Below are 16,993 nucleotides of genomic sequence, written 5' to 3' on the forward strand. Positions count from 1 at the left end.
AGTCGTTGTGCTATTACAACAACAAAAAGCTGTGGGTGATTACAATGGACACTAAGCGCAATGATCATCTAATTGAACAGTCATAACAGCTTTTGAACAAAAGCGACGCGTGAAAAAGTTTTCAAAGTATTTGTGATTACACTGGATGCTTAAACGCAATGATACATTTTATTTATCAGTAGTAATAATATTATGGTGTGCCCAATGTGTCAACGAACGTTACACTGTGCTAGGACATCACAGGAGCAAACAAATTTCGTCAATAGAAGTTTCATAAAAGTATCATCGATAATGTTCCTCGGTTCTTATTTAACGCTCTTTCCCTCGTTGTGCTATGATGGTGATGGTTATGACAGTGAAGGTTCTGCTGGTAATGTAGATCATTGATGATGGTGGTTTGCATTCATGTGATATTGATGATAGTGGTGGAGGTGTTGAAAGTATTGTTGATTATGCCAGTGATGATGTCGTAGTTTAGATTATGATTGTGGTAGTGGTGGTGATGATGATATGCCGGTGATGTCGTTGTCGGCGGTGGTTCTTGTTTTGGTGAAAGTTAGGCTGATGATGGCATTGCGATACAGCTTCATACTTCACTCGTCAGGCAAAAGTTCATGAAAAGAAGATGGTTTGCAAAAAGTTTAACATTTCAATTTCATAATGCTAAACATTTGGTATTGACCGTCCTTTTGCCTGGTGTAGATGTAAGACTTTCTTCGGCCGTAAGGAGACGCTTCGGGAAGTGAAAGATTATTTGCAGTCCGACCTTCGCCAACCTCTAGTCTTTCACGGAGAGCCAGGAATCGGGAAATCTTCAATCATCGCCAAGTCCCTGGAACTCTTGCCAAAGTGGATGGATAGGTAAGAAAGAAAAAGTCACATCAGTATAGAGGAAAGGGGGTGGTTGATGCTTCCTGGAGGAAGTCGTGGGTACCCATAAGTACAGTAGAGTGGAAGGGTCAATAACAATTGAAGAGAGGGGTAGTTATGGTGGATTGAAATATCATCTTGTATAGCCAGATCATTGGAATGGCATGGATATTGTTCTTGTATTTTTGTTTAATTTAATGTGTAAACCTTTGATTCGATAGGGTTCCTTCTTTATGATACAAGGCATCAGTGTGGACCACAAAGTTTAACACACACTAAAAAGCTAGAAGTATTCAAAGGTATTTTTCCCCATAGTATTTGATCCTCCGCATTATTCCAAGCCATTGAGGAGTGTTAAAGCTGACAATGGAATATCTCAGTTTGAGTAGAACTGTTTTGTGGAGCATTGGTGACCATTGTTTGACTTTTAGATATGGCCAGATTTCGGGCCAATACTGCTGGGACCCTGTTTCACAATGCACTAAGTCACGTCTTAGTGGTCTTAAGATGCGTCTAAGTGGGTAGGACTTAGTGCCGGTTTCCCAAAGATCACTAAGTCGCGTACAGGACTTAGTCCACTCTCCACTGAGTAGCGCTTAAGGGGACTTAGTCTATGTCGCATCTGGACTTTTTTGATTCGGTCAAATTTAAGGTCAATACTGCTGACCTTTCAAGGGATGTAAAGTGAATACTATCTGTAGTGAGTCAGTCCACTTTAGCAGAATATTTAGCTATCCAACTCTGCCTCCTAACAGTCACCATTTGAAGTAAACAGCATATTTGCACCAGTTGTTTTTGCTATGTTCATTCTTCAGCCATCCTGCCTTCATCGTGTACCGTTTCGTCGGTGCTACTCCAAGCTCTTGCAATACTCATGCCCTCGTCGGGAGTATCTGCCGACAGATCTGTCACTTGTACGACTTGGAACAGTCCACTATTCCAGAGGTAAGTTTGAGTTCACTGCGTAATTCCAAGAGCTTAGTACCCTCAGTGAAACACTATGCGAGTGTTTCACTGAGTATTCCTTCATTAAGTGTTCAGAATAACCGTTCGAACACCTCTGCCAAGTATTCATTTCTCTTTCATTTGCATATGTGTTTGTCGAGTGTTTCGATAAGTGTCCGCTCAGTGCTTCAGACAAAGCTACATTTTGCGTTGAATCCTGCAACAATCTTGTGATATGATCCGGCCTCGGCAACAGTTAAAAGAAAAAATAGAGGTGCGATCCGAACACATCAGCTGCTACTTTGACATTTTACCAAATACGCAGCAGGAATAATGAAATCAATTGTAAAATTGAGAGATTTGTGATCGAGACAAAACGAAACATTTGATGCAGTCAATTTGTGAGAATATTCTGTATTTATCAAGAGGAGTCCAACTGGATGTAACTATTAGTGCTTTTAGTTTTGCCTTTAGCTTATTAGAAACCGGATTGTTATCTGTAAGGGGACAGATTTGGTCTGCGGACCACATTGTGAGTACCTCTGGGGGATGTAGAGGTACATGTTCCTTAACTACGATTACCCCGCTGCCCCCCCCCCAAAAAAAAAAACCTAAGAAAAACACACCACCAAGTTCTATAAAATGAAGGACTTAGCTTTTAAGTTTCCACGACAAATAGTTAACACCTAACATCTTCCCATTAGTTTCTGCAGTATTTGTCATCACCATTCACTAACCGCTGCATTCTGTTATGTCCGTTATAGGACTTTTACGGTGTGGTGAACGACTTCGAGGTGAAATTAGGATCGGCCTCATCCGAGAATCCCCTTGTGATGTTACTAGATGGACTCGACGAAATACAGACGAACAGAAAGGATTTGAGCTGGCTGCCAAAGACCCTTCCTGAACACGTGAAGATGATACTGACAACTCAATCTGGTGATGAGTGCGATGATTTAAAGATAATAAAGGTGAGTGTCTTAAAAAGAATAATAGCACAAAGAGAAAGGTTTGACCTGGAAACCTTTGGAAAATAAACTTTGACTTTTGGGTTTTATTTCTTATGATTATGATAACTCTAAATTGCAAAAGTTGCTATGAAACTAGATTTCACTCACTTTTGAATTTGGGTATGAACTCCGCATGATATTCAGGAATTTGACTATATACGAAAGGAATTTCTATATACATTTGCTTCAGAGTAGGTTTATGTATTGAATTGTAAATATTGACCAACTGCAGGGAAGGAAAATGTTGAAGGACAAAGTTCTTAAGAAGAATATTCCGACAGTTTGCATAAATACATGATAACTAGAGCCCTTTGGATTTTTTTGAAACTCACTTGCACCTATCTCTAATAATGAAGTACGGTTATGTCTTTATATGAAGATAAACACATGTATCTTCAGTCCTAAATAGCAGATATAGTTAGATATAAATATTGATTCCTCACAACTGAATAAAGCAGTAAGACAAAAAAATTTGAAGAACTGTACATGGGGTGCTCCTTTTTTTGTCTGTGTTCAAATCAGCATTATAAATTACATGGAGCAAGGCTTAAAAATTTCCATCATTAGCAGTCAGTAAATTGCTACCATTTTTGAAAATAATTTGTTTAATATATTCTCTCTCTCCTATAATCTAGAAACAATGTCCCAGTGCCAAGTATCTCGCCATCCCTCAGCTATCCCAGAAGGAAATTGCCTTTCTTCTAAACTACCAACTGACTACTGCAGACAGAACCTTGACAGAGACCCAACATACGGTTGCCATGGAGATGTGTCAGGTGAACCCAAACCCACTCTTTCTTATGTTATTGTGCAATGAAGCCTCGAGATGGAGGAGTTTTGCGGAGAAGAGGGAAACCTATCTACCAAACGAACTCAGGAAACTTGTCAATGGTAAAATTAACTACGTTTTGATCTTTGAATGTTAAATTAAATGGTCATAATCACTGAATATTCAAATCTTACGTCCATCCCCTCCCATCATTCATTCCATCCCCTCCCAACCAAGCTAAGCTCTTTCCCAAACTTGTCCAGTTGCAAATCTTGATAAACCTTTAAACGTAAGCTCCAAAGAAGGATCGTTAAACATTAACAGATGTAAAAGTGTTCCATTAGTTAAAAAAACTTGCAAGATTTTAATAAATATATATATTTTTTATATATGAACAGTTTGCCAAAAAAAAAATGTTTTCGAGCAGACTTTAATGATTTCACTCATTCTTTTTTTTTCTATCCATATTTTTGTCAGTCAATCAATCTCAAAGATGTTAGTTTTGATAGCAGTGAGGAGAGAGAGAATTCCACTGTTTTGATTTCTTGCTGGTCCCTGCACAGTAATGAACAAAGTTCTTGTGTACGATGAATTAATCGTTTGCCACATGTATGTCTTGTGAGATTGTCTATGATTAGAATGTGATATATGCTCCTATTTTCTGCGGTGAATTTTGTTTTAAGCGTAAAAACCTCATAAAGGTAATGATAACATGAACACTGAAAAGTTCCCCAACCATATGGTGACGATGGTGCCCTCCAGCCAGGTTCGCAATTAACTGAGGGCGCTGTCATATCCGTCCTGTCTAGTTTCGCAAAACTTGACAGGTTGCAGTCCCTGACTGCAGATCATGACGGTAAAGTGAGTTGATAGCATATACATTTGCATATTCATTTGCATAAACATTTGCATATACATTTGGTTCATTTGGTAGCACATTTGCTTTGTTTGTAAATGTTGAGGAAAAGAGTTGTTACAAAGTTTCAATTCAAACTAAACTTGTTTTAAGTGCTTAACCTTTGTTTTCTAAAACACTTTATTCGTTGGCCGTGGCGACTAGATAATTACTCATCCCATTTGTATGCGAGTTCACCTCGCATGTTCACGCGCCGAAAAAACCCTCTATGCGCAATTGTGTCACTGTGATTCACAGATCTGTAAAACAGTACAGATAACATACATAACGATGGGATATAAACACTGGAGAGATGTAGTATTTGTTACTATGGATAAACTAGAAGTGCGCCACCCATATAAGCAGAAAAGAAAATGGAGTCACCAGACAACATGAAGAAGAATCACATAAATGCAATCAGGTTAAAATCAACCCGATCTGAGTCTTTTTCCTGCTTTGGTTACGACGAGAGCCCTTTTTTATGACTGTGTCAGACTAGTATCATGCTAACATGTCTCAAGTTCAAAACACCTTTAATTGAGTAAAGTGTCATGACTGACTCTGATCAAACTGTAAACTTTCCTCTCTTCTCGTTTCTTCAAAAAGCTACGTTTGTGCAACTTGAACATAGTCATGGCGATTCTGTAGTGAGAAGAGCCCTGGGTTACTTAACAGCAGCGGAATTTGGTCTCAGCTGGACGGAGCTGGAGGACCTACTTTCCTTGGATGACACGGTGATGGTGGATGTCACCACCCACAATGCAACACGGCTCTGGCATTTCCCACCTGGGTTGCTATGCAGGTTAATGAAGGATCTGGAGCCGTGGTTGACCACATTTAAGATGGACGGCGTGTGGCTGTATCGGTGGTCTCACCAAGAATTTAGACATGCGGCCACTGAGAGGTAACAACCAGCAAGCTCTGTTTGACATCATGACAAGTGGCATCCGATTTGTGTTGGTGTTATTCTTCAGAATTGTCAGAAAAATGTGTGATATATATCAAGTTGTTTTGTTCATTTTCAGGAGGTTGCTTTGAGGCATGTGGCTGGGGTCTTTCATCCCCCCCCCCCTAACCATGACTTTGTTCTGATAAGGTGATATGGTACAGATTTAGCTGTGTTTGTGTCACAATATGTTGGAGCAGTACAAGATTTGTGTGAGAGGTTGTTAGGGAGGGGGAGCGGGAGATGAGTTGGAAAAAATATTTTGCCATACCTACACACCATATGGTGGTTACTTTATTGCATTATGTTTGAAATAGATTATCCGTTTGAAGAATCCTGTGTTCGTGCTGTAGCTAAGGAGTGACTTATAGCCCCAAAGTTTTGTTTGGTATGTGCCAAGACCATGAACAAAAACAACAACTTAGAGTGTAAGATGCATCTCATTTTGTTGTATTTCAGAATTTTCTTAATATGACCCCAAAAATGGAGGAACAAAAGTAGCAAGCAACAGTCAGAAATGAAGCAATGTATGCAATGTCTACGATTTTGTCTTTCAGATATCTTAATATGAGAGACAAAGCGCCATCCTATCATTTTGCTCTAGCAGAATATTACATGAGCAAATGGGCAGATAAGAGGAAGCCATACCCCGGAAGTGAATCTGGTGCCGAGAGGCACATCGACCGCCAGAGGGTCAGCCTGGAATACCAAGCATCCATCGGACCAGGGGAGGAGGTACTATACAACTTCAGAAAGCTAAAAGAGTTACCTCACCACCTACTGAAATCGAATCAATTGGCCGTCTTGAAGAAGGAAATCTTGTTTGACTTTGAATGGAACATAACTAAGCTGAAAGCCACTTCTTTCAGGGAGGTCCTGAATGATCTGCACAGCGCCCTCACTATCGACCCAAACGACCCAGAGCTCCGGCTGTTGAGCGAGACCCTGCTCTACTCAGAGGAGGCGTTGAAGCACGACCCCAACCAGCTGGCATCCCAGTTGGCCGGTCGATTGAGCCGTATGATCATGGACAGTAAACCCAGGTCCGCGGTGGATAACGTCAAGTACCCCTTACTGGTACAGATGATAAACCAGGCCAATAATCCCAGTAGTCCTGCACTCATCCCTTCTGTGAGTTGTCTGGCACAACCGGGTGGCATATTGTACGACCTGCTGGCTGGTCACGCCGACCACATCAACGCGGTATGCGTCTCATCGGACGGTTTCCTCGCCGCGACGGCCTCGAAGGATAATTCCGTCAAGCTGTGGGATCTGATGACGAGAAGGGTGTTGAAGACAATCTCTGGAACGGGACAAAACGTGAGTCAACAATTTTTTTTTCGTTATTTTCTGGACAAATATGACCTTGCAGAGATCTTCTGGGAATGGTTTTAGGATTCTGTTGTGTCTAATGTAGTAATAAATCATTCTCCCAAAATTGCAAAAAATTCGAAATGACTGAGATTTAAGTTAAAATGTTATAGCTGTTTGCACTGAATTTCATAAATCTTTGACTTTGCTTTACTACATTGGATACTGAAATGACATAAAAATGACAAAGCAACAAGAGAACAATGTATTGATTCCTTGTCTTGTATGACTAGTTGAGTTTTATGGAAAGTAATGCAGAAAGTTTAGCCAATTTTGAAGATTTCCATCCCCAAAAATCTTTGTCCATATACCAGCCATGTGAAAGTGTCTGGGCGACAACATTTCAGTAGATTGACATTAATCGGTAATTACACATAGTTTAGAATATGTGTGTTGAAAGTCACTTTGCAGACTGTTTTTAGGCTGGCAACAACATTGACCACACACAACTGGATCATCGTAACATCTAAAATCATGGATAGTCAGACAGTGTGCATGTGCTCACAACATGACTGATCAGGAGTTTTAAGTCGTGTTGGCTTGAGTCAAGGACACTCAACATGTAGCATTCTCCCAACTGGCAGACCCAGATGGCGGTCAGTGTGGGACGGACAGTTCAAGACTACAACTGAACCAGTTTCAAGAATTTGAACGAATCACTGGGGTACCAATTTTCCATGTGACCAAAATGAAGGCCCTTAACAGAAAACAGTTGAGTCCAGTCAGGCAGCATTTAGTCGGGCAGTGTGCGGCCAGCTTTCAGTTCCATCACTTAATAATACTGAACTGAGTAGATTGAGTTGTAAAAATGTATCGTAGAGGAAGGTGAATGATGTTAAAGTCAAAGGTTAACAGTCTTGTTCAAGGCCAAGGCCCCCTCACATTACACTACAACACTAACCCCTTTGTCATTAGTAACTTGTCCCACCCAAACACCCAAGTGTGGACAATTCAAACAATCCCTCCTGGGCACTACAGTGCGCTTACATCTACGTGTGCCCTGGGGGACTTCCCATAGGGTGCAGCCACAAACCGGCGCACGCAACTATACGTAGAAGTTACCTGGCAAGTCCCCTTTTATACACCTGGGTAAAGAGAGGCAATGGAGGTTAAGTGCCTGGCCCAAGGACACAACGTAATGATCTGGTCGAGAGTCAAACCTGCAATCCATGGATCACCAGTCCACTGCCTTGACCACTTGACCACAACACTCTCACATGATGTGTAGATACGAGTATCAACAAAGGAAGAGATACATTCATCCATACATCTTTCCTTTATATCTCTTTCACAGGTTACAGGAATTCATCTCTATTTGAACTCTGAAATTGTCGCTGTGGTTCAATCCAATGTCATACTGGTCTACAACTTCAGTGACGGCTCTCTAGTGACTTCAATCGATGAATTCATTGACCCTGTCGTAGTGTCCTCCGCTGGCATGGAGCATCAGTACATGGTGGCCTTCTTCAGCGGGTCAAACGTGATCAGAGCCTGGGACGTGAGCAAAGAGGTAGAGATGATATTCGAGAGGGAGTTTGTTCAGGTCGGAGTACACAAAGACAGATCGCTGTGCATGTCACTTCAGTCCCACGGTGACAAGGTGTTATACGCTTTCAGAAGCGACAGCAAGGCCTACGTGATCAACGTTACCAATGGGAAGAGGGTAAGTACACAAGAGATGTTATTCAATCATAATAATCAATATCAGCAGTTATTTTTACGACGCTCAAGCAACCACAACTGTGGGAAAAACCCACAGGGACTTATGGATTATAAGTTACACGTTGGGTGGCTTCCAATTCAACATTTTAACTCAAATTTGGAATCATTTCAAGTTAGAAAGTCATTTTAGATGGGAAAACCGTAGATTGCTCTTGGATGAAAACCCACCTTACTATGACCCAGCCTGGTATCGAACCTGGAACCTCCCGATTGCTAAGCTTCATTGCTACAAATGTCGCTGCTTTTATCCACTCGTCCACAGCACCGGTCAAATTTTTTTCCAAAATGTCAACTAAGGAAATAGATTCAGAGAGAGCAAAATTACTGGCTGTAAAGCAAGTAAACAGTCTGCTACTATGGATTTCCTATTGTTGTCTATAGGTGTTAGAACTGCAACCACCCAAAGCATTGTTACAGTATTTCTTTTTCAGTGTTACTAGTACTGTCACAGTCTGCTTCTATGGATTTCCTATTGTTGTCTATATGTGTTAGAACTGCAACCACCCAAAGCATTGTTACAGTATTTGTTTATACAGTGATAGTACTGTAATATTCTGCTACTATGGATTTCCTATTGTTGTCTATAGGTATTAGAACATCAACCACCCAAAGCATTGTTACAGTATTGGTTTTGTAAGTGTTACTACTGCCCCAGTCTGCTACTATGGATTTCCTATTGTTGTCTATAGGTGTTAGAACTGCAACCACCCAAAGCATTGTTGCAGTATTTGTTTTTCAGTGTTGCTACTGTAACAGTCTGCTACTATGGATTTCTTATTGTTGTCCATAAGTGTTAGAACTGCAACCACCCAAAGCATTGTTACAGTATTTGTTTTCAGTGTTACTAAGTTGTAACAGTCTGCTACTATGGATTTCTTATTGTTGTCTATAGGTGTTAGAACTGCAACCACCCAAAGACGGTGCATCTGTCACAGCTCTTGCCATCTCCAGAGATTTCTACATCGTTGCCTGCCGATATATCTACATGACACTCTCGGAGATCCATCAGTTAGAACTTTTCGACAACACCAGTGGCGCTCATTCCAGAAGTATTAGAGGTATTTATAATTACTACTCCCTCACTCGCATGTAGTTATCTGCTGTGGTTCTCCCATATACCACCCTCTGCACTCTGAACAGAAACTTTTTGCTAATTTGAATCAATGTAGATTTCATTTGAATTCATTTGACGTTATCCTAGTAAAATGTTTTCCCGCAAATCCACACGTACCTCTCTTACCGACTGACACCACCCCTGTTGTCAATCCAACTTACTTCTTTCCCTTCACACACCTTTTCCCGCTGATCCATGCCATTTTTCATCTTCAAATTTTGTTCTTAATGTAAACTGGTTCTTGTCTTGTATGTATCATTATCGTAAAGAGTCAAGTATAAAAGTGAAAGGGAAGCTGTGTAACTTGTAAATGGACAGACAATCTGTCTCAGGTGAAGACCAGATTTGTATCAGATCAGGGAAGGAATGGACATCATGGTGAGGTAGGAAGTTGAAATCTTAAGAACACTTTTTGCTTTGGAAACAAAGGTATAATAACAGTAATAACAGAACAGCATGATAGGGAAACTGTCCCACTGGACCCCCCCCTTCCCCCCCTCTTGATCCATGCAACACTTCCACTGGTATGTTGTGGACCTTTAAACCTCTAGAACATTAAAGGTTTTTGGAACTGTTATTTTTTTCTCTCTTCAAAAAACTGTATCTTTGAAATTTCAGGTTGCACAAACGATGTGGTCAGGGAACTATACGTGAACAAGAACAGTACACACGCTCTCTGCATCAGCCCATCGCAACAGTCCAACTCATCCGAAATAGCGGTCTGGAACCTGGATACTGATGAACATAAGCATATGGCTAAACATCCACAGGTAAGTGGTGGAGGGGCATCAATGCAGCTGCACTAAATGAGGAAAATGAGGATTTCCTTTTAACCAAATACTAAAAGAGACTAATACTGTAAAGCGTTTATACCTGCCATCGGGTCTAAACATATTAGATACGCCGTCAGAACAATCTTCCACCCCGTCTGGCCTCTTTTCATCCCGATTTCACAATCGATTTGACCTGTGTCTACATTCCACTACATAGCATCAAGATCCTTATAGGCCAGACAGTTGCACAATCAAGCTTCACAACTTATTTACACTTCATTGATTCCACACAATACATCCAAAGCATATGTAGCTGGAGATTTGATCTTGTGGTCAGCAGGGAGAAAAATCACATAATTAATTAACTGTGACATTCAGCTGCCAGAGTGGGAGATTAAGAGGGGTATTGACGTCACCTAGCTTGGCTAACTTTTGACCCGGATTTTCTCGGGGCCAAAATTCGATACGATTGCTCAGCAACGTGAAGAAACTTTAATTCTGAAATAATGAGGGTGTTCCAGCGAGGTCTCAATGCGCTCAATTCAGTCCTTCAAACATTTTTTGGTCCAGACACATAATATAGTATAAAACAACGAATAAAATGTAACTGGATATTTTCACAAAAGTATTGACTTTTACTTTCACATTTTGAAATGAGACGTGACTGGTCAAGTTGATGATATTGGTGAGGAATTTAAGTATCTTGTAGCATTTCAATCTTTGTCACATCAAACTGAAATGCTGCCCAAGTTAGAAACCATCAAAAAATTTGTAATAATGGTATAACTCATCTTCTTAATTTCTCCCTTTTGGCAATGTCTCGCACTTCCAGCTCTCATCCTTGGCGGCGTGCGTCGATCTCAACTTTTTCTTGACCGCTTCAAGAAGCGACAAGGCCCTCCGAATCTGGAACATCAAGAAGAGAATCAACGAACGAGATCCCTCCGACTCCGGCCGTGGGACGTCTCAACGAGGCATTTGCCAACTCATTCCAATGCTGAATAATCCTCGTTATGTGGTAGCCAAGATGAGGGACAACGGCCCGCTGAGCGTGTGGAACGTTGTGAAGGGCAAATGCTCGGGTAGTGCGGTCAGGATAGAGAGGGGGCTCACCAACCAGTACGATGTGGTCCTGATTCGTGATGACAGAGTCGTCATCTTGTCAGATCGAGGGGAAGCCACAGACGATGCTGTGGCAGTCTACCAGACGGTCTACGTCTACAGCCTGAAGACCAAGAAATTCATCCGTAAAGTGAGCGACACCTTCATCGTGCCATCGCCCGCTCACGAATATCACCTCCTGGAAGGCGAGCTCATGATGGGCCTGTCGGAGAGTCGAGACCATCTCATCGTCTGGTGCCTGGAGAACGGACAGATTAAATTCCGGATCAAACGTAGCCAGGATTCCAAAGGGTGGAGGGCTCCCAGGGAGGACGAAGAGGAGGTGAAGAAACGGTTGGAGAGAGCCGGGACAGCTCAGATGACCCCATGGGACAGGAGGTCAGAGTCGGTGGAGGCACGGGCTCGGCGGAAGGCCAGTGAAGCCGAGAGAGAGAGGAAGAAGTTGGAAGATTGTCGTCTGGAGAAGGAAAATCCCATCGAGCAATACTGCCTGAGCCGAGACGAAAAAGTGGTGGTCTGTTCGTACTTTGCCCATCATTTCAACGTCTTTGAGGTTTCCAGCCAGAATCATCTGCATACATTAGAGATGGAAGACTCCATGATGTACCTGTACAACTCGGCCATGACGTTTACCGGATCTCATCTGGTCCACACTAATTACAACGACGTGGAAAAGACGAGCTACGTGACCGTGTGGGATCTCAGGAAGGGATCCTTGAAGAAGCGGCTGAAGAATGAACCTAACGTCTGCTGTGTGGCCACGAACCAGAGTGCGGACAGGGTCGTCTTCGGCAACGGTAAGAACCACCTGAAGGTCTGGGATATCAGACGTAAGCAATCCTCGCTGAGAAAGTTGAGAGGCTCGTCGAACAGTTTCGAGCTCGGCGAGGCTAGCAAAATATTCATGATTGGGAATGGAGAGAGAGCGTTAGTGTTTGCTAACGACTTGCTCTTGTGGAATTTAGACGATGGCACTCACCTTGCGACATTCACACCAGATCTGAAGATCTCTTGTATCGAGGTCGTACTGGACAGTCAGCTGATCGTGCTCGCGCTGAACGATTCCTCCGACGTCGTCACGTTAAGGTTAAAGGGGAAGAATATCAAACCTGTGGATGCTGATGTTAGGAGTGAAGGTAAAGGAGAGGAGCTGTTTGGAGAGACGACTGGAGATTCTACTGATGAAGAAGAAGAAGAAGAGGACGATGAGAAAAGGGAAGGAGAAACGGAGGATTGGTAGAGTGTGTGAACAGGAAGGGGTGAGGATAAAGATTGGCGATTGTAGGAGGGTATAGCAAGACCAGGATTGGAAGATGGCATGATGTAGTTTTATTATTCTATAATAAGTGTTTGACAGGATGTCCCAAGATGATGTAAACTTTACTTCCAGCAACAGTCCTTGATACAGAATGATGAACTTGTAGGCACGATGTGGCACAATGAGGCACCATGAAATAAACACAATTTGAGGGCTCCTCTGGAAAGCAGTGCTTCTGCATTGAGCAGGATTACCGTCAAGAAAGATGACAATAATAAAAAATAAAAAAGGATTGATATATTTAGAGGGTACCAAGAGGATCAGGTTGGGTGGGGTGTATGAGAGGATTAGACTCACTTTAGTAATTCTTAGGAGGTGATCCTTCTCCCTCCATTAATCTCCTCTTCACCTACAGTACATGCTCTCTCTCACCTCCATCACTCCGCTCTAGCTAAAGGCTTAAATACAAAAATCAAATGCATCGAAGAAAGAGTGCATGAGGCAGTTGGTGATTAGAAATTTGCTACCCACATTCGGCATTTGCCCCAGGAACAGCATGATAGCTCACCGTATTTGTAAATGAATTGACGTGTTTTTGTAGTAAAATGGACTCGAGATTGAAAGTAGTTTGAACGAACGACACAGAATGATGTGTGACCTGTCTGTCAATATCACTGATCCTTGGGATGGAGTTTGTGGGGGGAGGGGGAGTGATGGAGGGAGGAGGGAGGCAAGTAGAGCAAGAGGAATGTTGTTCATGTAACCTATACATACAAATTTTTGCTTCATACATGTTTGGGATGACACCGTGGGTCGGGATGGGGACAGGGGCGAATAAAGATGGGTAAATCTATAAATGTTAAAGTCTCAGTACTTCTTTGCCAAATTTAAACTTCGACCTTTCTAGCTTACTGCACTAAAGGCTCAGTGAAAACGACACCGTTCTATGCAATGTTCATATCAATATTCATTATTTTTACTGAGTTATCTGTCAGATTTTGTAACCAGTCCGTAGATTCTACAAACTTCAATCAAAATTTGCAAGCCTCGCCCAACAGATCATACGCCAATCAAATCTCTCTGTATTGTTTACGACCGTTAGGCCTACCACAACTGTTACTTTCGTGGCTAGGCTGTGTTAGGTCCCTTCTCTTGAACAGTATCTTTCGCTCGGTCTTACCGAAGTAACTTGTAAAACTGTCATTTCCTTCCATTGCAATGAATAAACACGTGTTTTTAGACCTTTCCTCCGTGGAATTGTAAAATGTGGACGATACGAGTATAGGGCTGCGTTAAAATCTTTATCGGGCAGCATGTGTAGACTATTTTGTTTACATTTGTGTAATGAACATGCTGACATGGGCGGTCGCAGTGATCTTACGGTAAATCGTTCGCGCCATAAGGGCAACAGAAAATGAATTTCTTTCTTTAGATTGCGTCAGCTTTTCTTTCACCTGGTCAGAGTGCATTTAGAATAAGCAACATCGAATCTACTTTGGAAGTTTTCCGAAATTCATCAGCATACGGACTTTAACTTGTATCTAAATCGTTCACCAATGTTAAATATGTAAATAAGTTTTTCTCGTTTGCTTTCTTCATAAATATCTTGTTGTCTATTGTAAAAGTCAATCTTCTCAGGGAAGTAAAATTTTTAAGTTTAATATTTTTTTTTATATATTTTTTTATATGATTGAATATGCTTATCATGCACCTTATGTAACACTTGATTTTATGTTTTCGTGTAATTAGTGCCAAATTTGGACGACCGAGATAATGATAAAGTGGCAAAGACAGAAAAAAATAACGAGTTGCATTTCACCTTGATCAAGTGACAAATTCTACAAGCCTCAATTTAATATCTTGAACATTTTAGAACAAGGGGTTGGGTGTATACCATCACCCCTCCTCCATTTCAACCCGCACACACACACAAAAACAAATAATAATAATGATTATGGCAATTATGACCTAATTATATATACTTATTATATACTGAATTTGTCGCTTAAACAATTCTCAGAGTTCACCGGTTTCCGTCTTAAATTCTAATTTGATTATTTTTTCTGGGAAGGCCACCAAACCCCCTACATGGGAGTCGGCCTCAACGACGCCAGGACCGCACAACCTTCCTGTTGTTCATATGTTTAGATAAGGCTTTTTGGAATCAAGTATTTGTTTTGGCTAGAAAAGGGTTTTCCACCTAGGATTTATTTGCTGCTTCTGGGAGCTGCATGAAAATTGCGGCATTAATATATGCAAAGGGCTGCGTGAAGTCTTTTGTTTACTCGATGCCAAAGTTATCGTACACTTTCTTTCATAAGTATTGATGATCAACCTTGCGTTTTCATTTATTTTTACTTGATAAGTATATACTTGTATATAACTGTATATACTTGTATACAAGTATACTTGTATACAAGTATATACTTGTATATAACTGTTCATTTTATAACCAATACCTTGCCAGATTTTGTAATGAGCACATATCATATCAAATCAGAATACATGCGCTTAATGAATATCCATGTTTCCTTGTTCTTGTTTCTTTGTTAAGGAACGCCGAATTGTTTTGAAAGGAAATTTTCGGAGGGAGGAGAGAGTGGGAAAGTACTAGATGCGGAGGGTTGGTGGATCGGTAGAAGGGGTTGAGGTTCGAGAGGAAGACAGGAAATTTGCAGAAATATGTAGCGTTTAGCTTCTGCTGATATGCCCCATGCCCAGGGGGTAGGAGCCGGGGGGGGCACTGGGGCACGTCTTTTGGATATCTTAATCCTTTGTTAATTTTAAATAGAGTCACGTTCACCATAATAGTATTGATAGTATACTAACACATATATATTTAAGTGATATGGCCAGTGTGTACATCGGTTTATAGCATAACGAGTGGTGGTTGTGGAATGAGAAAGTGCCCCTCTGATGTTGTGCCCCCCCATTTTTGGAAGCTTCCTACCCCCTGCCCATGCACGTCCTACGTAGTATTGAATCAATGAAGTTCATGATGTTTGTGGTGTGAATCCTCTACCATATTGCGTCATTCATCACCCTTCCTATCTGAATCACCCGGCACGTATTCTTTCGTTAATCGATAGCCTACGTACCAAGCAAATCCAACAAATCAATACCGGATGTTTTATCACTATCTGTGAATTTTTTATCTTTTTCTAGGCTGAATGTTATGTCTGACAAAGCGCCATGAAGTTTATTTATCAATAAATTTCGAAAATTGTAACTTAGAAAAACTAATCTAATCTGCTTAATTGTTATGTATTTTTTCTTTACTGGAACGAATAATTTCCGAGTCAGGAGCGCAGCCCACGTAGACTTCTTGGGGCGGAAAATAGATTAACCCCAAGACAAAGAAACACCAAGGTGGGATTACCCCAATCCCCCCCTCCATCGACACTAGACAGATTATAACCCCCCCCCCCAATCCAAATAAAATCTGAACAGTAGAAGTTGTTAAATACCTTTTAAAATACAGCACCATTTTGCATCTAAACACCGTTCATTTTACCCCATTTTCTAAATCTCACTCCAACTCCTTACAAGTCTACCCCACAAAGTGACAACTTAGCCCCCACCCCCCCCCGCACCCCAATCACCAAAATGGTAGTTTCACCCCTGACATAAGTTTGACGTTCTATTAGAATTACTTCATTTTTACCAGTCACCTCTTCCCCAGCCCCCATTGCAATAATGTTTTGGCACTTAAATTGTATCTACAAGCACATAATTTTTGTCATAATAAAGCACTCGTGGACAAATCGTCCCTATACACCTTTATTTCTGTATATCATATACCTGACTCGCAGATCTGCCTTTACAGAAATCATGGATCCGGCACTGTTGAAGTTAGGGTGGGGTGGGGGTGGGGATTAGGAGGGTGAGGGGAGGGTGAGGGGAGGGTGAGGGGAGGGTGAGAGGATGGGATTCTGTTAAACAAATGCGATTGCTTCACATTACAGACAGCAAAGGATATGCTGATGACGTAATAAGTCAGCCTGGGGCAGTCTCTGGTTTAAAGGATTAAATGCATTCGTAGTAGACTGCCATCAGTCAAGGTTATATTTCTATTATTTCCTTTAAATACCCGAGGTCCATCGACTAAAGTGACTGAACTACACTGTCTAACAGGCAAACCATTAGGTCAGTCCCACAGATGCAATACAAATCTCAATGAGATAATATAAGACCTTCA

The 16,993-nt window shown here is 41.4% G+C and overlaps 1 protein-coding gene across 3 annotated transcripts in view; it reads left to right on the forward strand.

Annotated features, from left to right (window-relative positions):
- Positions 1-14,731, forward strand: part of LOC139982692 (NACHT domain- and WD repeat-containing protein 1-like) — a 36,478-nt gene extending 21,747 nt beyond the window's left edge. For all 3 annotated transcript variants that reach the window (XM_071995736.1, XM_071995737.1, XM_071995738.1), the window contains 10 exons: positions 703-861; positions 1,686-1,815; positions 2,580-2,786; positions 3,461-3,716; positions 5,096-5,393; positions 5,993-6,755; positions 8,101-8,469; positions 9,421-9,586; positions 10,261-10,412; positions 11,248-14,731. In XM_071995736.1, the coding sequence (XP_071851837.1) occupies positions 703-861; positions 1,686-1,815; positions 2,580-2,786; positions 3,461-3,716; positions 5,096-5,393; positions 5,993-6,755; positions 8,101-8,469; positions 9,421-9,586; positions 10,261-10,412; positions 11,248-12,777 (4,030 nt within the window). In that variant the 3' untranslated portion in view covers positions 12,778-14,731. The remainder of the gene's footprint in view (positions 1-702; positions 862-1,685; positions 1,816-2,579; positions 2,787-3,460; positions 3,717-5,095; positions 5,394-5,992; positions 6,756-8,100; positions 8,470-9,420; positions 9,587-10,260; positions 10,413-11,247) is intronic.
- Positions 14,732-16,993: the final 2,262 nt, after the last annotated feature.

This window comes from Apostichopus japonicus, chromosome 16, assembly GCF_037975245.1.
Source record: "Apostichopus japonicus isolate 1M-3 chromosome 16, ASM3797524v1, whole genome shotgun sequence".
NCBI classification, from domain to species: Eukaryota; Metazoa; Echinodermata; class Holothuroidea; order Aspidochirotida; family Stichopodidae; genus Apostichopus; species Apostichopus japonicus.